General features: G+C 34.8%; 1 protein-coding gene across 5 annotated transcripts; it reads right to left on the reverse strand.

The window, feature by feature from the left end:
* Window positions 1-1,710: 1,710 nt before the first annotated feature.
* On the reverse strand, window positions 1,711-24,905 carry dnajc5ga (DnaJ (Hsp40) homolog, subfamily C, member 5 gamma a). Of its 5 annotated transcripts, XM_005160815.5 has the most exons (7): window positions 24,749-24,905; window positions 16,169-16,301; window positions 14,207-14,420; window positions 11,318-11,477; window positions 8,260-8,342; window positions 6,007-6,045; window positions 1,711-3,666 (listed from the first exon to the last, which is right to left on the reverse strand). In XM_005160815.5, exons 2-5 carry the CDS (start codon window positions 16,291-16,293, stop codon window positions 8,263-8,265), a joined length of 579 nt encoding a protein of 192 aa, XP_005160872.1. In that variant the 5' UTR covers window positions 16,294-16,301; window positions 24,749-24,905; the 3' UTR covers window positions 1,711-3,666; window positions 6,007-6,045; window positions 8,260-8,262.
* Window positions 24,906-25,530: the final 625 nt, after the last annotated feature.

Raw genomic sequence — 25,530 nt, forward strand, 5'->3', positions numbered from 1 at the left:
CAACCTGAACAGACTATATTGAATTTTGTGCAAGATCAAGAGTGAAGGTGTCTTCTGAATGTGAAGAGAAGCGTAACTGCTTATGGAGCCGTTATCACATATCGCATCTTTTGTGCGTGGGCACATATTGGGAGCGCATATTGCACGCTTGTATTTCACAGCCACACCCAGTTGAAAACTTCAAGTCATGTGACAAGAACTGACTTATTAGCTTCCTACTTTGGAATATACATATTTCAGTGGATTAATTATCTCAGAAAAACACAGAACACCCAAACACTGTAGTGCTTTTCATACTATGGATGTCAATAGATACAGGTATCCAGTTTTCTGTATTTTCATGTGTTCTTTTGTGTAAAAAAAAAAAAAAAAAAAAAAAAGACAAACAGGATTGAAAAAAGTGAATGATGAGAGAATGTTAAGCCTTGTGCGAACTCTTAAAGTCCTTTAAATATGTCAAGCTGCTGTGATCAACCCACTGTAATGTTTTTCAGTGAATACATTACAAAGACCTGCAGGTTATTTTGTATTTTATAGATATATTTGATATTTTTGAAAAGTAATCTCATTAGTAATTAGTAATCTGATTACTTTTTACACAAAGTAATTAGTAATGCAATGAGATTACACCTTTCCAGTTGTAATTAGAAATTTGTAATCTAATACTTTTTTTTTTTTTTAATTTATCTTACCCAACACTGCTTCAGAATAACTAAAATATTTAATTGTAAAATGTGCTCCAATAAACTAGATTTCATTGACAATGATGTTAAAATTTATGTCTCCGAAGAAATGCATACAGAATGACAGAATTCTTATACTGGGTGAAAACCCCAATTAATTTTGATTCTTAAAAAGCAAAAGACTCCAGCTCACACTGTTAAAACATCTGTTAACGAACAGTTTCCGTATTTTGAGATTCACAAGTGTTTATTTACGATTGTGATTTGCATTATGGGAGCTTGATCTCTGTTCTGTAGAATTCTGATGTTGAAACTCTACAGTTCAACAAAGTGACTTTTATTGACATTTTAGTAGTTTGAATAACGGACATGAAAAAATATAGAGAGAAATAAATCTGTAGAATAACAGGTTTTTGTACAATACAAGGTTTTTGTACCGTAATATACAACACCAACCCAGACAATAAATCACTTTAAAGTAATAAAAATGCTAATAAAAGTTGGAAAGTTCAAGGTCCCATAATGCCATTCAAAAGCATAAATAAATGGGGAAAAATGTTAAATAAAAACATGAATCACAAAATACTAATAATTTACAGCTATTTTCTTTTACAGTGCATGCTATACAGTGAATATTGACCTTGCTAATGGGGTTGTATGTAGACTCCATTCACCAATTAGCACAGGCTGTCATATCTTATTGCTTAGTGAAAGAAAAGAAAAACCAGACCTTCATTTAACAGGAAACGTTCAAAGTAGTTCTGACCTCTGGCAAAGGCACTGAAAGGGGACTAGCGGTTGTGTCGTCACACAGGAATCAAACCTTTCCACAAGACCATCAACGTAGCTAAATCGGACTCTGCACTTCCTGTTAAGTATGTTGAAGGAGCTGTTAATGAGCGTATGGAGTTGAACTCTAAGCTGATTACAAGCTTATGTGTACAACTATAGCGCAGCGTGAAGTGAACCAGATGGCTGACACCGGCTCTCATTCATTTACAAGTGCACAATCACTCCAATGCAAAGATTTGTACAAATCCCCATTTATTTAATGAATTTCGGATTTCATAATATAAACAACGAAATGTGATGCATTACGAACCATGTTGAATAAAAACAAGAGGAAGGTAGCGATGTAGTGTCATGGTTCATAGCTCATTTCTGGCCAAATTCTGCTTTTCGGCCCTTTCAAACAGGTTTCTACTGTACACACAGCATCGTAAAACTAATATGTGCACTGGCGAAGAGGCAAAAACCTCCAAAATGCATTAAAATCATTAATTTGCACCCCAAACAGATGCCAAAAATGTTAAAAACAAAATGTTGATTGCAGAAATGGATCTTGTCCAATGAAATTAAGTGCGAATCTACTGATAAATAGAAACGAAAATAAGAGTTGGTTTGGAAGCAGATCATATCCCAATGCTTTCTAATGAATATCTGCCTCCATCTGCTTATCATTTGGCAAGCCTATCCTCTGACATAATAATCTTCCTTTCCAAAATAAAAGAGAAACGTCTTTGCTATAAGAAAATGCCCCCAGAATTTACATGAACATACACTACATGGATTTATGACATACATTACTATTTGCAGACAGAAACAAAAAGATCTCTAAGTATACACTATTGCATTCAGAACAACAGCTTATAGAGGAAACATTTGGCATCTAAAAAACGTACTCGCTCAAACGTAGGATTTCTAACGGTAACCTGACTGAGTCCTTCACATTTAACATGACGGGCATTTCCTTATTGCTAAAATGAGGCTCTTGCAGATTCCGAAATCAAGTTTACACAGTGCATCCTTTTCAATCAGAACAAGTTAGAATCTCGATTCTGATATAATAAAAATAAATAAGAGCATTAAAAATAGTTGCCTATTTGTCCTAAGAGCACAGAGAAAGCATTGATTCGCTCGATGATTTGGCATAGCGTTCATCAAAAAGTCGGGACGATCCCATTTCAGCCCATTTAAGCAAATTAAAAATTCACATTTAGAGACGTTTTGCGCTTTTGCAGTTGACTAGTAAAGACTGAAGACATTAGGATTTGCATCAGAAGCCTTCTTTGAAGAAAAAAAAAAACATAGGAAAAAAAAGTGCATAGGAAAAAAAAATGTCCTATTACCAGCGTATATTCAAGTGTTTCAATCTTTTTCGGGAAATGTACGACCGAGCACGGCATGTCAGCTGACATTAGAAGCGTCTGCCTTGGCTTATCGGTCATTAGGAAGAGTTGTTATGCAGCATAAAATTGATTGGATCTCCAATGAAATGTAACAAAGCAAAATGTAACAGATGACAGCAAACTTAAACTTATAATAAAAAAAGCCACATAATGGCATGTGGAGGAAGAGAAGTGGGAAGTTTTTTTTTTTGCGCACATGTTCCTATGCTGTATAGTAGAGGCATGCTGTTATTGCTTTGCATGCACTCATATGATCATTCCACTCACAACCATGCTTCGAACACAGTAGAAAAAAAAAATCGAATGAAATAAATAAATAGCCAGGACCAGAAAAACAAAAAAAAGAAGAAAAAAAAAAAAACACCCCCAAATTTAAAACCCACTTCCCTTCTGGAGCACTGCCCAATGGCACCAGTCTTATATGACTTTGAAATGAGCGTGTGGTTATAGACGAGCGAACAGACAGACGTACACACAAATGGAGACACAGATAAAGTGAGATTGGCAGAGGCTTCCTTGTCTTTTGGCAAAGTGCCACTCGTTTCCAGTGGGTCAGAGTCAGGGTGTGGCGCAAGTGGCACAGTTTAGTCCTGGTGCCGTGATGTCCAGCGATAAGCACACTACATTAGGGGCCTTTACAGTCCGTCAGCAGGACCCCTCGGTGATGACCGGGACCAGGGCCAGGCAGGTGGCTCATTTCTGGGTGTTGTACACGGGCTGGCTGGCTGCGAAATGCTTAGACTCTGAGGTGTTGGCCGTGGAACTGGGCTGGATCAAAATAGGGACATCTGCGCCTACAAAAACATAAAAACATTAAGGACAAAATTAGAGACTGATCATGTCTTGTTACTCTGAAGTAAAAGGGGATAATTGATACACACTCAAAAACTGCATTTGCTGCTTGTTCAAACTACCCATTCAAGATTAGCTGAAAAACATTTGAGTTTTTGGAGGGGAACATTTTCGTTTTATGTTCAATTCACTTAACTAAGTTAACTAACAATTTAACTTCATTCCTTCATGTTTTTCCAACAAAAATTCATTGTGTGGAACCCTGCATTTTATACCGTGTATGTTATAGTGGCCAATAGTAATTCATATATTGTAATATTTGAACATATAATTGGAAAAATATGATTTTAACATTAAATTGCCGATTTGCTGCTTAAACCTTTCTAAATATGATAAATTCTGAAAATGATTATGAGGCTTCATATTTCTGTGGTAATATAGTGAAAATTCATTTTCATTCATTAAGTATTTTTAAAATATTACTTGAGTGCTGTTTAAAAAAAAATTTCAGCATTTTTTAACAATTTTTAAAATAATTTCTAAAACAAATGTGTCATTGCCATGATGGCTGCACACAATATTGTTTGAAAAAAACAATTAAAAAGTGCTATTTAAGGGCTTAAGGTAAACGTCAACTATAGGCAAGTTAGGTTAATCAGAATGGTTTCTTCTCTTACACTATAAATAATTCTAATAATATTGACATAAAATATATTTTAAATAAATAAGACTATTTTAGCCAAACTAATAAATTAGACAATCTCCAAAAAAAAAAAATAATAAAAAAAAATTATATATATATATATATATATATATATATATATATATATATATATATATATATATATATATATATATATATATATATATATATATATATATATATATATATATATATATATATATATAAAATACTAAAAAGAATAATAATATTTTTGCCTTTAACAGTACAAGCATTCAAACGTAGGGCGGCAAAAAAGATCGCAATCTCAATTCAACCCTACACACAATCTTAATTCAGCTTTTCTACAATTCAGCCAATTATATTTTCAAGGTCAGGAGAGAAGCGTAAAGGCGGATGTACAAGTCTTCACAACGTGGACACCTCCAAATGGTTTTAAAAAGTCACATTCTGTATTTATAAGCTATAATTCATCCCAAAATGTAATTTCTGTCAATGTAATGATTTTACAGTATTTGCGGCCCCGAATGACATGTGAGCTGACGAAGTTTGTTTACTACTAAGAGGACGTTTACGACTAACATGAGCGCACTCGGCAGTGAAAGTGAACAGCACGCACATCTTTTAAATGATCATATTGCAATTTACAGTTATGATTACAGCAAGCATTTGATGTGTTTTCTTTCATAGCGAACACAAAGTGTTGTGCCTGAAAATAAATGTTTACAGGGTCAGTATAACTACTCTAGCCTATATAACGTTAAATATAATGCATGAGGGAATCTGATAATCACAAATGTCTCATTTTACCAGTAAAAGAAATGGTCTTATAATGTGGTCAATGACAGATTGCAAACATATGTCTCAAACACAATAATTCATCTTCAGAATTATGAACTGGTGTATTCCGATAGATCACTTTACTATGAATTAACAACTAAGACAAATTTAAAGTCTGTTCAAGTCTACCATTCAAAGTTTTTACAAAATTTAGCATTTTAACCAACGGCAGACCTACATATAGGCCTAATATTATAACTGTTGTTTTACCATGTTTGAGAAATAATACTAGCCTTCTAATAATAATCTTTATTTTACAAAAACAGAGAAAATCGTGATCAAGCAAAAATAAAAAAAACATTTCTTTTATTCTCATTTTAGGCAGAATTGTGCAGCCCTATTCAAAAGTGGCATTTTAATCGTCATGGTGAAATATGGCGATTGGATACATCTTAGCATATATTCTGCATATAAAGATTACTGTAATGCAGAGCTTATTGAAGAAAGGAAATATGCATTCCCTAATTCCGTTCAACATTTGCCAATCTCAAAATGCTCAAATATAAGCCGACATATTGGTCTATCAGTACTATTAAGTAAATTAGGTGCACCATATGTTCATGCAGATAAAAGCAGACTCTATTTATCTCGGTTTTGCATGAAGCCATCAGTTTTGAGGATTAGACAGCACAGAGGCATAGAACATGTAGTTTTAATGCAGTTTGTTGGTATGAGGGATGTATACAATATGCTGGATTTTTTTGCAAGCAGGAAAAACTCACTCTAGGCCTACATTGGATTCTTTAAATTGAAGCACATCAGATGCGGTTTACTGGGATCACGGCCAGTAGCGGTCACAGCTCTGTGATATGAAACATACCTCCCTTCCCTGATGCAGCTCTTCCAAATCACCGCCCCGCTAATGGACCACAATCCGTATGCAGCAATAAATGCAAATGTGGATTTATTAATGAATGTATTCACTACAAATGCACCATTACTAGTGATAACTGTGAAAACAAAACATTCTTTATAAAGTTGAAGTCAGAATTATTGGACCCCTTGTATATAATTTCTAATAACTGATTTCTTTTATCTTTGCCATGATGACAGAGCAAAATAATTTACTAAATATTTTGCAAGACACTAGTATTTAGCTTTAAGTGCAATTTAAAGGCTTAACTAGGCTAGTCAGGGTAATTGGGCAAATTATTGTATAACGATGGTACAAAAAAAAAATATTGCTTAAGGAGGCTAATAGTATCGACTTTAAAATGGCTTTTAAAACATTAAAACCTGCTTTTATTTTAGCTGAAAAAAACATAAGACTCTCTGGAAGAAAAAAATTATCTAAAAATATTAGAATACTATAGCAAATACTGTGGACATTTTCTTGCTCTATTAAACATTGTTTAGGAAACATTAGAAACAGAAAAAGTAAATTCACGAGGGCGAATAACTTTGACTTCAACTACACTCCATATTAAAATAATAAAACTAAAGAAGAACGAAGACCACAAATGCAACACAAAACAGGTGAAATGGGCTATTTATGGAGGTTGACATTGCTGAACAGATGGCTGAGGTGACGGACCAGCGGTGCCTCTGTACGGGACGCCTCATGTTGATTGTGTTTCAATCAATGACATACACCTGCTTGGACAGCTTTGCTTCATGCTGACGCAAGAATCCCAACAGAAATCCTATTTTCAGCTGACTCACTCTCACAGTCGCTGGCCTTCTAACATCCTCTAAAATAGTGCTTTTACCACACAATAATTTAGGATTAATATTATGCATTAAATATATTATTATTATCATTCTTCTTCTTCTTCTTCTTTAATAATTAATAATAATAATAATAATATTAATAGTAATGTATGCATGGCTTCCTGGTTACAAGTTACAATTACCAGTACGTTTTAGGCATAAAAAAGTTATTAATATTTAATATTTAAAAATAAATATTAATAATAATAATATGAGGGTTATTTTAATGAATTGCCATGCGTTAAAGGATTTTAAATGCATAATGTGGACAGCGGAGGTAAAGAAAGAACCACCCAAAAGCACAGGACTTTGCCTCCACAAAGTGCATTTAAGATGCTTTAACACACTACAAGCCATTGATTATACTGCAAAGTTATAGATATTATATTTGCAAAGTTATAGATGATTCTTTTAAATTTCACCAAATTTCCATCAGATAACATGTTAGATCCCTTGGTCCCCACTTTGAATCAGTCGCATGTGTGGGCATGTAATTGACGCAGGGCCCAGGCATATCTAATAGCTCATAGTAACGTGCGTTAGCTATCTCTTTACAAATATTTGTGCATATTTGCAAGTTAGTTATTCCCTATTGGCTCTCGATGTGAAGCACACATCGGTGTTCTTAAAATTACACAAATGAATGCAGGCACTGAGTGCAAGTTCCTTTGGTTCCAACTAATGCTTATGGGAAGCTCTTTCATTTTAAAATCAGATTAAAACTTACTGTAACTACTTAAATTATTTGATTGCACTCCTTCCAGCCAATCACAATCAAGCATTTAAACAGACCACATAATAATTATAACTATATTGATATAACAGCAGTTGTTGTTATAAAACTATTTCATTTAAAATTATTTTTACCTCCTGGACACTAAACCTCAGAACCTATACGAGGTTCAAATTACTCAGTAGAAAAAGACATGGTCGGAGGACAACATGCAAAACACAGACATCCACGCCTAACATGCAAACTTTAGACTCATGCACGGGCCATGCAAAGCAAACACATCTTGATATCTCAAAATCTGTAGTGCAGGTCTCTGGGTTTCAGTACAACGCATTCAGTGCATTCATTTGGAATTCCCTAATACGCAACATATTTGATCAACTTAATGAGCTCTGAATGCACTGTTTAATGAGCGTTAGTCAGGTTGACAAGATGTTGGGAGTTACAATGTTTAATAAAGTCTGAAAACCTGATCCAATGAATAATCTGAAGCCTTTGTAAGAGCAAACACAAATAGCGGCACAGTAATTCAAATGTCAGTGAAAGACAATGCTGTGAATCATGGACAAGCACAGGGTTGTGTAGGTTGACATTCACAATGCGGTGACTCATGCTGTCGAAGAGTCTTACAAGTCATTTTGAATCCGGTAAAGTTTCACTGCAGATTTCTGGACCGGGACTAGGTATAGGCTGAACGATAATTATTGTTTCACCTGTCAAGTAAAAAGGAAACCATTACCTCATACTACAGGTCACAGGAAAGATTTCAATGTACTGGATTCTTACATAAGTGCAAGGATAGCCAAAAGTAAAACATTTCAATGAATGGTTGATCCAAAAATGAAATCCTGCTGTTAGTGTACATGTAGGTAGGGCTGGGCGATAAAATAGGTATCGATATTTATTGAAATATTAATAAAATGTCTCGGTATGAAGGCTATAGTTTTATTAAAATGTGGCTGCTGAGTGCGCGCCTTGGAAGAAATGCCAATTAGCTTGACAAAAGTTGTCACTTCAGGTCAGAATAACAACACACGCGAAAACTAGTGCCAGATAGCAGCAGTGAGGAGATTATAAATAAATTTTTAAAAATGCAAGGATTTTGCCAGAGTGGCTTTTTGGTTTATTTTCTTGTGCATCCCAGCCACTAGCTCCACATTTGAAAGATTTTTTAGCAAAGTGGTAATGTAGTCATTTAACTTCACAATTTGTAATGTTCAATATGTATTTGAATAATGATGGCTGGTTCTTTTACTTGAAAGCTCAGATTTGATTCTCAATATTTGTTTTGTTTACAGAGGTTTACTGTATAATCATTATTCACACCTTACAAATGTTGATCTACCTTTACCATTGCACACACTTTGTAACATTTTAGCAAGTTTAAGAGTCTCTTTAACACTTTTATTATAAAAAGGTCAGATATTTAGATTAAATATTTTTGTTTGTCTATTAAAACTATTTGCCTTAGTAATGCTGGTCAATTAAAATAAAAGTAGTAAACAAAACATACTAATATTCCTAAATGGATTGTTAGAACATCTTCAATAGTTATCAATATTGAATGATATGAAACATGATCATTTTTTTGCAATATCGCCCAGCCCTAGATGTAGGTGATATTTCTTCTTTATTAAACAATTAAAATTGATTTTAGGGTTCCAGAACTTTGAAAAGAGCTGAAAGAGAGAAACACAAAACATACAGGACAACAAAATTATCACCCCTGGCTCTGCTGAGGTCTTTTAGAGTGAAACAACCAGTGTGTGCAAAAAAAAAAAAAAAAAAAAACTTATTTAATGATCTCCCGTAGAAAACAAATCCAATTATATCTTGGATGTCCTTAGGAAGAGTAAATTGGTAGCAATTTTTCATTTTCAGGCAAACACTGGCTATAAATCCATATAGAGTGCATCATTTACAAAAGGTCAATATCTTTATGATTACATTTTGGTTTGTGTAAACACTATATTCAAACAATTTCAAAACAATTCAAACTTTTTGCTAATAATAACCCCCAATAATATTTTTCACAAAAATAAAAAAAGAGAACACTTTCTTCATTAACAGAAAATCGGCACTGGCTTGATTGGTTTGTGACTTGTGGAGCTGCACATCGATGGATTTGCTCTTCAATGTTTGGACTTTCAGCAGTGAGATTTAAACCACGCTAAACTAAACAACTTCAACTCTGAAAGCTTGACTGACACGGTTTCAATTTACTAGAATTTCTAGGTTAAGCTGCTTTGACACAATCTATATTGTAAATATAGAAATAAAGATGAATTGAAAATGCATATATAAAAAATTATCTGCATTACAAACCTGCAACATGCCAAAACTGCTTGTCTACTCAACTTGATAATTATATATTTAAGTGCTAAATTTAGAAACTACTAATATAATACTTTGCGCTTTGCATCCAATAAATAATACAAAACCTACATTAGCATCAGGAAGATGAGGCACTCAATAGCCAGTGTCCTAGTTGACAGATACACACACACACACACACACACACACACACACACACACACATCTTGAACGCTCAAAATGTCCATCAAGGAAATGACCGAGGCTAGACAAGTGAAATGAGTCCCGTCTCACTCGACGCTTAATTTATTTGACTATTAAATGAAGATAAACTGAATTCACATTCAAGTCATTTCCAACACTAGACCAGAATAGAGACCTAGACTATTAATATAAAATGCAGTGCAATATTTGATGATGGGTGATTTTGAAGGCAATCCATCTCCTCACATATTCATTGATCTAACCTGACTTAAAAGACAGAATTTGTTTTCTTCTTATCACAGTAGAAGTCAAATATCCAATTAGTGTACTATGTACTTAAACGTTTTTGTGTTTTTTAGGGCTAAAAAGGGTCGACTTAATTGGACAGAATAACAATCATTAATCAATCTTTACTTTTTAATACTTGGTTGCTAATCCTTTGCAGTCAAAAATAGCCTGAAGTGTCGATGTCCAAATATTTATGGACGATGGATAATACAAGTAATGCATACACATACATTGAAATGTCTTTGAAAATATATATTTTTTGTTTTTAACTAATGAGTGTGTATTACAAATACAAAATTAATAATATAAAAATTATGTGAAAACAAACTTTTATTTTGGATGTGATTAATTGCAACAAATTTTTGGCCAGCACTAATCTTTAATGATTAAAAACATGCTGAACAGTAAAACATTGTGGTTTGAAAGAGTAGGAAAAATTATAAACAATTAACATTTTATATATTAATAGTTGAATATAATCGAACAATGGACATTCTCATATAAAAAGCAAATAAAAATAAATAATCATAATAATCATAAATATTAAAATATGATATATATTCTGCACGCATATATATATATATATATATATATATATATATATATATATATATATATATATATATATACTGTAATACACCCTGATTACTTTGTCACTCACCCACATATTATTATGTAAAAATAAATTCAGCACAAAACTATATTTCAAAAAAGCGCAATGTTGACTTGACTTAACTTTTCTGATGGATGTATAAATTTTTGCATCATGATTCATACAGGTAATTGCTTAACTCATCAGTCTTTTGTGCCATTTGCAACATCATCAACTGCCAGATAAGCACCACCGCAGATCAAAACAAGCACGCCTTCCCAACAAACTCACCTCCTCCATCCTGCTCTGCTTTGATCTGGGCCTCCAGGTCTTCTGGGTCCACGTACTGGTAGTTCTCATCCTCCTCTGGTGGTTTGCACTTTCCACAGCAGAAACAGCAGCAGCAACAGCAGCAGCAACAGGAGAAAACCGCACAGCACATGACTGTAGCCTGGTGAGAACACACAGACCTCAGATTAGAAACAACTCTTTCAGAAAGCCACATGTTGGAGATTTAATTCCACAGTGACAGGTTAAATTTACAAGGCGCTTCCACAAACTATTAATCAATCTTGGTCATGAGAGATTATCAGGCTAGGAAGTTCCCAAAATTAAACAAAATGAAACAAGGAAAATGACTGGTAAAATACAAAAATACATTGCGAATATCATTACATTAATATTATTATTAATAGTAGTCATAGTAGTATTATAACCTTTATTTTACCAGGAAAGACACATTGAGATTAAAAATCTCTTTTACAAAGCGTCTAACAGACAACAAACAAAAATTTTTTTTTTTTAAGTTTTGTTAACAGTACTTTCAAATTTCACAAAATATAGTCATTTAGAGAAGATAAACATGCCTGACAGCTATTAAACATATTTTAAAATGGGAAAAAAGTTTAAAGAATAAAACCAAAATAATAATTTTAATAATAATTTACTAATAATCTACCGAAATGTAATGGAAGATTTTCAGATAATTCGGGGAGAATTTTAGATTTATTTATTGCCACATCAGCAGCTTATGGCTATTTCATGGCAAAATGGACATACATAAAATATAACAAGATTAAAATTAATTCATATTACAATAAAGAAGTTACTTAGACAAATATATAAAAAAATAAATAGATAAAATTCACACAAAAAAAAATTCAAAAAAAGTTAAATATGATATTTCAGTTTAATTTTTTGATAAATAATTTAAAACTCTTCCTGGTGGTAGCTTTTTAATAATATCCATCAAAGTACTCTCCTTATAAAATGATGTCTAATGGAATTTAAACTTCTACATTCCAACTAAATATGTTTTATAGTAAGAGCAGAATTTTAGATTTAAGTGGTCTTAACTAATCACTGGAAGTCAATCTTATAAAATGTATTTTTCCTGAATGAATGAATGATTGAATGAATGAATAAAATGTGTGCCAAGCAAAAATCTTCATTTTATTCATCTTCAACTTTTCATTTCATGAGTAAATTCATTACTAATTTTCATTACTAAAAATACAAAGTAATTGATGTTGCGTTCAGACTGCAGTTGCTGGATTAGCTGGCTAGCCAGTTAAGTTTCAGTTTAGTTTTAATTTAGGTACCATTATGGCAGCTTGACTTTAATCACTGTTTGTTGCCATGGAATAATGGAGCAGCTGAGATCAGCTAAGCTACCTATGGTACATTAAACCAAGAATTTGTGCAAACTAATCTGGTTTCAGTTATGTTTCAGTTAACCGGTTCAGTTAATTATTATTTATCTGACTCCATATCAACCTGCAGCCCAAGACCGGTTACTTACTGAAGCTAAGCAGATCTGAGCCTGGTCAGTACCTGAATGGGAGACCACATGGGAAAACTAGGTTGCTGTTGAAGTTCTAATGCTCCAGTAAAGTGAAGAGGACACTATACTATCAGTGAGGTCTGTCTTTCAGATGAGACACTGAACCGAGGTCCCACCTCACTGTGGTCATTAAAAATCCCATGACACTTCTCATAAAGAATAGGAGTCCTGGCTAAATTCCCTCCATTGGCCCTTACTGATCATGGCCTCCCAATCATCCAAATCCACTAAATTGGCCACCAATAGTTGGTGTCAGGTGAGCGCATATGGCGCCATTGTCCTGTGGCTGCTGTCACATCACCCAAGCGGATGCTGTAAACCGGTGGTGGTGTGGAGAGATCCCCCTCATGATTGTGAAGTGTTTTGGGTGCCAGGCCATACACAATAAATGTGCTATATAAACAAACATTAAATTACATTACAGGGTTAGCCAGCTAATCTAGCTTCAGGATACAGGCCCCAGGTCAGATTATGGGACATGTTGACTCCTAAATACATGGTAAAATTATGGACTAAAAAAGGTCAAGCTTTGTGTTTGCAACAACTGCAACCTGAACAAGAAGGTGTGTAAACTTTGTAAATCCAGTAACAGCACCAATATCTCGCCTCACTTCATTTCTTGCTCACAGTGTTCAAAAGTGGTCACCTAAAGCACTCGTCCTGTGCTCCTATTAGTTAAAAAGAGCATGTTAAGAAACCAACCATCAGGAAAAAAAAAAAAAACGAAATTGCTATTCTTTCTGTCAGGATACCATACGCTGTGGTGTCATTTGTTAAAGGGATAAATTAACTGAACTGAAAATTCTCTCATCATTTACTCAGCCTTTACTTGTTCCAAGCCTGTTTCTCTGTCTGTCTTCTGTTAAACACAAAACAAGATATTTTGAAAAATGTTGGAAACTTTTAACCATTAACTTCCGTAGTTTTTTTCACTACTATGGAAGTCAATAATTACAAGATTTCAGCTTTCTTCATAATATCTTTTTATGCGTTTAACAGAAGAAAATAAGTCAAACAGGTTTGGAACAAGTAAAGGCAAAATAAAAAAAAGCTAATAAAAGTTTACAGTAACAGTAAATGTGAATTTTTGGATGAGCTCTCCCTTTAACCACTATAAAACACTATATAAAACCAAGTGATGAATTCTTGCAATTCTGATCCCAATTATAACTCATAAACCACCACTACAACACACTACATCCAACTGATTGTGCCAAATCAGGCTGAAATTGTGTAGTCTAGATCTGGCAAATATTCCACTACAGAATGTCTGTGTAGGTCAACACAAGGAGTAAACAGTAAATAACAGCTCTGCTTATATGAAAACTAGCTCTCACCTTGAACCACCACTTTGACATGAGGAAGTAGTATTTGACACTTTCTTCTCCAAACTGCTCCGACACGTAGAGTCCCATGGAACCGTACTCATCGTAGATCTTGCGCTTAGTCTCATCGGTGAGGATAGAGTTGGCATTATTAATTTCTTTGAACTTTTCTGCAGCTTCAGGATTGTCTGGATTCTTGTCTGGATGGTATTTCAGAGCTAGTTTTCTGTAAATGCAAAGAATCATGCATGTGTTAAAACAATGATTGAAGTAAATACTGCATGCACAGTTTTGATATTGCTTCAATCATGGACAATGCAACACACATAAATGGCTGTTCATTGAAATCATTTAAGTTCATACAGCAAAGTAGTGTTGTCAAACGAATCAACTTTGGTACCAATCGGTACAAAAAAAAAAATGTAAAAATGACCAAATAACAGTAATTTCTGTTAAGGGCATGACCACAATGGCCAATCAGTGGTGTTTAAGAATGCGTTTAAACGTTTGCAAGGAATGGATGTTTTTTAAATTTCAGTAGCGATTGGTCCTGAAGTTGATACTTTTGACAACCCTACAGTACAGCCATAAACCTAGGGCTGGGCGACAAAATCGATATCGGTACTTATTGACCGAACACCATTGTCAATATCAATAATAAAGAAGCGCTATAGTTTTATTAAAATGGGGAGTTAGTGGCTGGGATGCACAAGAAACCAAAAAGCCACTCTGGTGACATCCTTTATGATTTACAATCTCCTCATTGCTGCTATACGGCACTCATTTTCACGTGGTGTTATTATTCTGATTTGAGGTGACAAGCGCGAGCGATGTGAACATGCGTTTTCCATGTACACCTAGTTGAAAAACATCTGAACTTTTCTGAATGCCCCGAGCACTAGAACCAACCAATCTGCTTCAAACTTTGTATGGAATATACACATTTCAGTAATAACGGCAGACTAAATACCTCAGACAAACACAAATCACGTGCTTACGCTTGTCACTTCAGGTCAGAATAACAACACAGGCAAAAATGAGTGCCGTATAGCAGGAGTGAGAACATTGGAAATGAACAAGGATGTGACCAGAGTGGCTGTTTGGTTTATTTTCTTGTGCATCCCAGCCACTAACTCCCGATCTGAAATAGTTTTAGCTTAGGGGTAATGTAGTCATTCAGCTTCACAATTTTTAATGTTGCAGTATGTATCTGAATAACCAAAAGGGCCTTTGTTCAGATAAAAAAAAATAAGAAAGAAAAAAAAACAATAATAGACAGATTTTGTTCAACTAAAATTTTGTATTTAATAAATATTTATACCAACATTTGATAGTATTAATATTGAATAATTACATATACATTTTACATTTCAATTATAGAGATGGAAAATGTTTTCTTCATTAATTATTACTTTTTTTAATGAGTTTCGCATAAAATTAGGCCTATAGAGCATTTTATAGTTCTTATATATTTTAAATAATCTGTCAAAACAAGCAGACCCTAACTGTGTACAAAAACTCTTTATAAACCAAATGTATGCACAAAAGACATGTAATATTAGTTATGAATATAGTTCGGCAAAAGGTTTTATTGAGATGTATTGTTAGTGATTTGATGCGTGTCGTATCGATTGGGTAGCTTTACATTCATTCATTCATTTTCCTTTAACTTAGTCCCTGGCTTATCAGTGGTTGCCACAGCAGAATGAACTGCCAACTACTCTGGCATGTTTTACGCAGGGGATGCCCTTCCAGCTCCTACCCAGGGAAAGCTACTGGGAAAAGTATAGACCAAGGAAAATTAGGACTCGTTTAAAATGATTTAATACCTACAAGACAATATTTCAGTGAATTTAATACTTTAAGGCCTAAAATTGAGTTTTTTGAAATTTAAGACATTTAAAGATTCTGTGGATACCCTGCTTATATTACCATTAAAATGGGGGGAAAAAAAATTCACAACATTTACTGTACCTGTAAGCTCTTTTAATATCCTCTGCTGTGGCTCCTTTCTCCAGTCCCAGCACCTTATACAAACTATCCCCTGTAGTGGACATCTTCCTCTGAGGCCTGTCAGAGGGCGGCTTGGCGTCTGCCATGATTCAAGCTGAAGAACCACAAAAAACATTAAATTATGCATTCAAAACTTTCACTGCATTAAACAGGAGTTGCTTCACATGCAGCATTATTGACACGCATAATGTACACAGACACATACTGGGCGGACACAAGGTGTGGCAGTGTTGAATGGTGCTCATGTTGAAACATACAGGTTTGGTTTTCAGATGTGAGAAAGACATCCACAAAAGACTTAAACACTACTGAGAAAACATGAATGATACATTTCCGCTTATATTTTTGGAAGCGTACCACTAACATGATGCGATAGGCAGAGCAATGGCTTCCCCAGTCTCAGAATGCCTTTGCATAAGATGATTATGTTTTGCTGATCTCACAGATTACAACTCCATGTTGACAAAGCCATTAGACATGTATGCACACACAACACCTTCCCAGATCATTACAGCCTTTAAGTGACTTAAACACTAAACTCAACATGGGTCTTTTTGAGAAACGCCCTGTTGAACCACATCTCTACAGTGTCTTGAGTTTAAACTGGCAACAAAACACATTCCTAAATCTTTGACATAAAAAATGCTGTTGTTTTTAAATGTCTGCTCACTACTGAATAACGTTTACATTTATTTAAAGCAGCATTTCTTTTTAAGCAGCATAACCAGTTAGAACATTGAAAGACAAGAACAATAATTTGCATTGGAATGTACATTTTAAAATACAGCGTTCCCTCAAGATAATGTGGTTCACCTTTTGCACAGTTTTACGGATTTGTTTTTTTTACAGCGCATTGCATTTTGTGTCCAAGCATGTGTTTCCCTAACAACGACATAACTCACAGCTGAACCATTAAAGTACGATGCATTGTTTGGAAAAAGAGAGATGTAGTGACGAGTGTTTCCCAAAACAGCAGTTTTTTTGTCGCAGAATTGTCGTTTGAACCACATTAGTTATAACGTAAAATGTCCATAATGATGCTCTAAACGGGGTGGAGTATCTACTTCTTTAAAGAAAAACCCCAAATTTGTTGTGCAAATTATATTGTTTTACACGCATACACATTTAAAACAAAAATATAATATTAGTTTTGAAAAAAACATGCACTCCCTTTCCATATTAATTGAAATGTATAAATGATGTATATATGTATATATAAATGTAAACGGCATATACTGTATATAAATTATAATAGGTTATATAAATAACCTACAATACATTAAAAGAATTAACATATGCGCTATATTTATGTTTTCACCAGCTTTGGAAACATAACGTAACTTCCGCTTTTAAATAATAGGTCACCTATAACTTTTGTCATAAGCCACAGCTGCCAAAATGGCATAAATATCTTCAAAGTGCACTGCGAAGGGAGTTCAATTGTCAATAAGAATTGCTAAACTGAACTGTAAAAAAAATACTTGGAAAGCTAATTACACCCAAGAAAGATGACTTTTATCATTGCAAGTTTAAATGTTAGAATGTTCTAAATTAATAAGGCATGGGGGGATAACTGGAAACAGAACACAACCATGAACTATCAACTATGCTTCTAACCACAGCTCTAGACGTGCAATTGCTATTGTACAAGTTTGCCATGCAGTTTGCGAATGTTCGTTGGAACGATGGATTTGGGAAACACCAAAAACACTGAAGCAACTTTCGACCTTAGCTGGCTAATGATGGTTTTTGGAGTTTGACTTCTGGATAAAGGAGAGTAGAAGTTATGCGAGTGTTTAAATGAGAGAAAAGTGTGAAAATATTGATGATTGTCAGAGAAGTGTATAACGTGTGTAGTGAGGGGTTTTAGCCTTAAAAACATCTATAATATTTGTAAAAAATAAAGTGGACTATACTTCGGGATTTCACCTAATGCGGGCTGTTTTTAGAACGTAACTCCAACGATTAACGAGGGACCACTGTATATTCAAATAAAAATTGGTTATTTAAAATCAACAATTAAATAATGGATTCAAATTTTATGCTGTATTTGATCAAATACATGTCACCTAGATGGAAAAAAAGAGATCTTTCTTAAACATTTTAATATTATTTGACCCCCAAAAAACTTGAATGACACTACAACTTGTGTCTGAAACCTCTAAAATGCTGCATTTGTAGGCACCTTTCCAAGGCAGGATGGCATAAAGGCACATCTGAATACAAATTCTGCTTTACTCCTGTTTCGGTGTGGAACTTTCTTCAGATGAGTCCTTTGCTGCCTTCGATATTCCACAATCTACCATTTCTGACACTTGAAATGCATGTAAATGATTGTTTTTTGAAGCAACATTTTCCACTTTTAATGGCATTTCTAGTGATAAGTTAGTATTGTAGTAAGAAAATATTTCTTTAGTTATCACCAAAGCTCTCTCTTATTTTTTGGACATAATTAAGTTATGCTGTCTCAGAAATTTGTCTGAAATCTGTTGTATGTGGTGTCTTCGTGCACTAAAGCTACAGCCTACATTTATTATTGCAAAATAAACAACAGTCTTGATTACATCATCCACAACACTCCTGAGGGAAGACATGTCTTTGGCCACATTTTGTTTCCATGGTAATTTATCTGATTGAGATTATGTGTAACACTGTACTTTAGAAAATCTGGCAATTAAACAGGTCATCAGGTTTTAGATGATATGGGCAAAGTTTATACGAAATGCTGCAACTGGAGAACGGAGCCACGACAGAGGACAGTATAAAAAAAAGAAGCTTGCAGGTACAATAAATGCAGTGTTTATTGTTTTCAAATTTCCAAATTATTTAAAAATGGTTAAAAAGATCAAAATTAAGATTTTTTAACAGCAAGCAAAAAAAAAAAAAACATCAATGAGAAATCTGAAGGGAACACGTGTTCTCTGAATGCAAGTTAAGAGGGTTTTTATTATTAGAAACACTTCTTCATAAAAATAAAAAAAAAAACAATGAAAATTGTAGCAAACACCGAAAATATTGTTTACTATACCTTTTGATAATGCTGTGAAAAAAAAGTTAATCCTCTGTGTTTTTGTCACTTTTTCCAGTGCTACTGTCAGGAGACTTTTGAATCAATATACACAAGCAAAATTATTTTCCGTCTTGCTTACTGTAAAACTGATCAAGTTTGATTAAAGCGACAACTACCTGCTAGAAATGTCTAAAACTATCTAAGAAAATCAACTTTAATCAATCGGAAAACTCATTTTCATACCTCACAGATATTTATTCTCGCTTGGGGCATAAACTCAGTTAAAGGCACAGTATGTAATTTTCACCACTAGAAGTCTCATATTCACAACAAAGATGTAGTTTGATCTTGGAAATTGTGGTCTGCATTGCATCCTGAGCTAAAGCAGTGTGGCTTTTATTATACTACATTACTGCTTCTGTTTCTTCTGATCGAAATTACGAGTAGAAGCAGCAGTGCTGTTTTATCATACTAAATACATTTATAGTTCTGTTGTAACGCTACTCTATGCAGTCTAACTAAACACAGCATATTAAAGCATATTTGGCATATATATCGGACAGCTAAGGTATGTGACAACATTATAGGGCATACTCAAGTAAAAATTGCTTATTTCTCTGGATTTGAACATTTAGAATAACTACACAAGTCAGCAAAATATATAACATTTCTAGGTGTTTTGGGATATCTTGAAACTAAAATCTTATATATTGTACCTTTAATTTAATTTAATTTCTCAAAACAAAAATACAAATTTAAACTCCATTTTGCATTAAGTAAATGCATCTCATTTTACTTGTCTGCATTGATATTTTTAACATTACGGACCAATAAAACAATCATAAGAAAAGCAATTCACACACAATACAATACACTAGAGAGCCAAATGATCGGCCATATCAAACTGCACTTGTGCCAGCTCCATGAGCCTCTGTTCATCAAGCTGTAAGCTTATCTCAGGCTTAACTCTATTGCAGATGAATCTAGCGGCTGTGCCATGTCTAATGAAATGCCCACTAATCACACAGGTCACCTTCTTCCAGATGATGACAACTGGCTCAATGCTCCTAAAACAGCCTGTGTGATAACTTCGTATGGCAGGTCAATCCACACACTTCATGCAGCATATGGTATAACTCAAGACAGTTTGAAAATAAATTGACTTTCAGGACTCCAGACTGCAACTAAAGGCACTCATTTTGCTATATTATTCCTTTGAGAATAAAATAGTCATGTTGGAGGTGGCATTAGTGCTGAGCAACTAAGATACGCATTGCCATTTCAGGTTTGTACAAAAAAAATAAATGTCAAAGGCGGAATGAAACAGCAGACCAAATTTAAGCCATTTATCAGCTTAATAATAACGCAACACAAGCTTGAAGCGAATGCATTTTTACTTGTATGATCTCAATCACATGGTCATTATTAAACAGCACTGTTTAGTGAAAAGATCTCTGCTAGAGACCATAAATGTCTCTGTGATAAAGTAGACAGATGTAGAAAACATAAGAAATATTGTACTACAACAAACTGGTCAGAAGGCTTTTTAATGCATAATTACATTTGGAATGTGCACTAAAATAGGGACATCACAGTTTAATTTAAATACATTAATACCTTAAAGATGCATGAAAGAGATAAAGGAATAGAACAATGTGTGGCAAAATAGTGTTCTAGCTATTAAGCTACTGTATAATAGTGTTTGGGCAGCATGTTGGCGCAGTGGGTAGCACATTCGCCTCATAGAAATATACACTAGATATCGCATAGGGACCCTGAGCATGCGTCAATAGCGCCGCCACATTGTCACAGTGCTGCCAGGACAAATGTCATTCAACCGCACTAGACAAGACAGTGTTATTACGTGAAGATGCTGGACTATAGCGCTGTCTACGGGTGTAGTAACAAGCAAACAAAGAAAACAAAGCACAAAGGCAGAACATTTCATAGGTAATATTAAGCTTTTTTCTGTTTTTGTAGGTTCTGAACTTTTGTGCTAATCAGGTAACGTTATTGATGATAACAGTCACTTACTGCACTCACCATAAGGCAAAGCAGCTCCAACTCGCACTAAACACTCGGCTTATGCTAGTTTTGTTGAATAAAATCAGCAAACAATGCAAAAGAAATATGACAACGAGATGCTGCGCTGCCAGAAACTTGTATTATTATCGGTTGAGTGAAAGAGTTGTTCGGGGGATTCATTCACAAACGAACCGCTCCCTCCGTCAGTATGAGAAGTGAAACCAGGAGAAGAGGTGTGTTTCAGGACACGATTAGATCAAATTTAACAGGGAGGGTGAATAGCACATTTCAGTACACACAAACACAAGCTTTTTGTCAGGAATGCCCGTGTGGTCACTGATCCATCAATGTAGAAAAGGGATGTAAAATTATAATTTTCGTAATTAGAAAAAAAAGAAATTACATACTAACATCCAGGAAAACTCCCGATCATAGATATTTGTGTATGTGTGTATATCTCTGGCTTTGGATGGCCACAGTCCTCCACTGTACCTTGGTCCCGCATTCATTTCAAAGGAGCGATACCCTGTACCAAGATGGCGTCGCTTTTGACGCATTCCGTCCAATAGACAACAATGGGCCAGGCGACATCTAATGTATATATCTATGCAATAGCCTCACAGTAAGAAGGATGCTGGTTCGAGCTTTGGCTGGGTCAGTTGACATTTCTGTCTGGAGCAGGGGTGGGCAAACTCTTTCCTGGAGGGCCGATGTCCTGCACAGTTTAGCTCCAACTCTGATCAAACACACCTGCTATAGATAATTAGTGATCTAGGAGACACAAATTAGCATGTTCAGGTGTGGTTTCATAAGAGTTGGAGCTAAACTATGCAGAAAATCGGCCCTCCAGGACAGAGTTTGCACACCCCTGGTCTGGAGTTTGCATGTTCTCCCCGCAATCGCAAGGGTTTCCTCCAGGTGCTCTGATTTCCCCCACAGTCCAAAAACATGTGCTATAGCTGAATTGAATAAACTAAATTGGCCGTAGTATACGTGCGTGAATGAGAATGTATAGGTGCTTCTCAGTGTTGGGTTGCAGCTGGAAGGACATCCGCTGTGTAAAGTAATGTTGGATAAGTTAGCCGTTCATTCCGCTGTGGTGACCCCAGATTAATAAAGGGACTAAAGGCTCACACTGTCAATTTTTTTATAATCCTGAACGATTGTAGCTATGTCAGACTGCACAAACATGGCTTCCATGCCCCATTGTAAGATCTCAGCTGTCATAATGTCAGACTGAATGACAATGAAAACGCACCATACACGAAAGAAAACACCCCCGGAGTTTGACGACATCCATCTCCATCACTAAAATTATTCTGAAATGATTCCTCAGAGCAAATGTAAACAATTTGTAGCAGCAATTTTGAAGAAAAAAAACTGTTCTGACATTTCACCGTGGTCAACTGAATTGCCGCATGGATTGCATCATCAAATTATAAGTGGTGCTCGCTGCAGAGCCATTTGAGGAGAGCTGAGCTCCAGCGAGGGGGAGCTTAAGCTTGAGCTCCACCTTTTTTGCACTTCTTCTACGAGTGATGTCACTGGGGGTAGGGTTAGGGGTGGGGTTGGTGTACGCATTAAAACAGCTTACAGGAGGAGGAGCGACAGCTCATGCTCCCCCTCGCTGGAGCTCAGCTTTCCTCAAATGGCTCTGCAGCGAGCACCCTCTCTCAAATTTGGAGCTCCTATTGGTTCTTGGATTGATGCTCATCACAGCTGTTGTCACACTGCAGGAAAGTGTCTGAAATCTTCTGACACTGCCAGAACTTCTTTTAGGGAAAAATTTGATCGCAAAGGGCAATAAGCGCCTGTCAGTGAACATGTCAAACCAACGATCAAAGATCACTGATTTTAGCCGCGGATTTTAGGAATCTTTAAGGATTTCCCAAGTTTGTCTCAGATGACAAAATCATGGCTGAAATGTCAGTGTAAGAGAGCTTAAGCTGAAAAGAAAATGAATATCAGTGTTTGTGCATATGAATTCATACCAGTGTTATTTTAGTATCACCATTTAAGTTTTGTAGTTTAGAATTATTGTTAGTTTGAATAAGGTGTTTTAATGATTTTTTTCTCTTTTCTTTAGTTGACAAAACAGTTTTAATATCATCCTTTGTATGTCTACAGTGTGTGCATACATAATAACATCATAAAAAAACATTTAAATTAACTGTTTTCATATTTATAAATATTGATTGAAAACCAAATCAGCATATAAAAGGATATCTGATGGATTTTGATGCTGAAAAACTTTTGAATTCATTACACTGACATGCATTAAAATCTAAACCAGCTCTGCTAAACTGCAGCAATATTTGACAACATTGCTAATTTTATTGCACTTTTATCAAATAAATGCAATCTGCTGACAAAAATATATAAAAAGACATCTGCTTTATTCATAAAGATATGGTAATATTAATATTTTACTAAACATGAATGGACATTGCATTAATAAATACTTTAAAAGCTTTAATTTAAGAAACATTTAAAAAAATGTTTTTTTAACATTTTTTATTTTACTTTTTTTTTGCATATACAGAATGGGACCTTTGTACGATAAAGCAACAGTCAACAATATTGAATGGTCTAATATTACATAAACAACAAAACATAACATTCATTTAATTTTCACATGCACACAGCTTGACTAACATTACTGTTCAATTTAATGGTCTCTAAAGTGAATTCTGACAAATTATGAACTCAATCTGTAAATCATAATTGGGTTGACTAGCAATGACGTCATAAAATGCCAATACTCAAAACAAACTAGCAGAAATATTCTATTCATTAGAAATATTAGTGAAACCCTTTGCTTTCACTACAATTTTACATCAGAATAATTGAAGTAGCCACGTGTTGGCTCTAGTCGTAGCATCCCAACACATCTGGGAAGAGTCGCGTGACGTCATGTGGCCATTGATAAGGTTTATTTTTATCCTGTTGTGGAGATCAATTTGCTTTGCTTTATCATTGTCATCATATTTACACCACTTGTTGGCTGTTGTAACGGGCCCGTGTCCTTGTAAAACTATAATCCATTCCTAATCCAGTACAGATTACTATTCCCTTCGGTCCGTATCTTTTCCTTCACTCTCACTGTTCAACCAATGACCTGTTTGGTTTGACTAGACAACAGCTGCTATAAGCAACATCTAAAACCCAGTATGCACCAATAAACCAAGAATTTAGTTATCTTTATTCGGGATTACAAATAAATCTGAAGGGAAAGAGCCAGACACGACCGGCTAATTGACACCTAACCTTAGTGTCAGCAAAACCACTTTGAATATGAAGCCTTTAACATATTTTAATTCACAGCAGAGTATTTATAAAATCCACACACCGCACTGACTGGTTTGTGGGTTCAGTATTAATCTGCACGTACTTTTATCAATGAACCAAACGGCTGACTAGGCAGTTAGCATTAGCACGCATAGCCACGACAGAATATCTCTGTTGATTTTAAGACTTAAATTGAAGCATAATAGCTTGAAACTCACCTTAAATTGGGTGGTTATGTGATATAGTGAATTGTGGCTGAATCATAGAGGAGTCAGCCGAAAGGTTTATAAGATATCCTATGTACAGCACCTCATTGCTATCGCCGCATGTCCTCCCTTGAAAGCGTACAGCGATCCGAGGACGCTCTTGATTACTGGAATCGATTCTTTGAACTGAGTCTTTAACATGTTCGACTCCCCCCGAAGATTAGGGGGTTCTGATGAACAGTTGATTCATTAAAACCGAGTCTTCGGCGGAGTCGACTCTTGTTCTATAGGATATGGCAGTGGCGTTCTATAGGGCGTTATCGAAGCTACACAAACGACTCCAGGATTGATTCTGTCGTGTCTTGCTCGTTAATACAATTTTTCAGCAATAGAAAATAAGATATCAGATATTAAACATACCGTACACGCGAAACAGGTAGAGAATTTAAGATTTATGATTTACGGAGTAAAATAGGTGAGAAATAATCAGGGTTTAAATGCAATTCATTTCAGGTTTTCAAAATAAAAGTCCGAATCAGTACTAATAATTACATAGCAGTATATTTAAGCTGTACGCACACATTCTAATTACAAATATAAAAATGAATAAATCTAAAAAAAAGAATTTTGTAGTAAACTCATGAAAAAATGTTTTAAATGAAAAGAAATATCAGCTTTTCTGCAAAATGTACATACTGCAGTGCAATACTTTAGCTTTTAAACATACCCATTTTCTTTATTAAACATTGTTTTGTGCATATATACATAACTCACTCTTTCCATATAATTTTGAT

The sequence above is a fragment of the Danio rerio genome, chromosome 20, assembly GCF_049306965.1.
Source record: "Danio rerio strain Tuebingen ecotype United States chromosome 20, GRCz12tu, whole genome shotgun sequence".
NCBI lineage: Eukaryota > Metazoa > Chordata > Actinopteri > Cypriniformes > Danionidae > Danio > Danio rerio.

Coding starts and splice junctions, on each gene's coding strand:
- dnajc5ga (XM_005160813.5), bottom strand. CDS start 16,293: ATGGCAGACGCCAAGCCGCCCTCTGACAGGCCTCAGAGGAAGATGTCC. Junction 14,421..16,168: donor GATATTAAAAGAGCTTACAG/GTACAGTAAATG, acceptor TTGCATTTACAG/AAAACTAGCTCTGAAATACC. Junction 3,667..11,317: donor AGCAGAGCAGGATGGAGGAG/GTGAGTTTGTTG, acceptor ATGTTTTTGTAG/GCGCAGATGTCCCTATTTTG.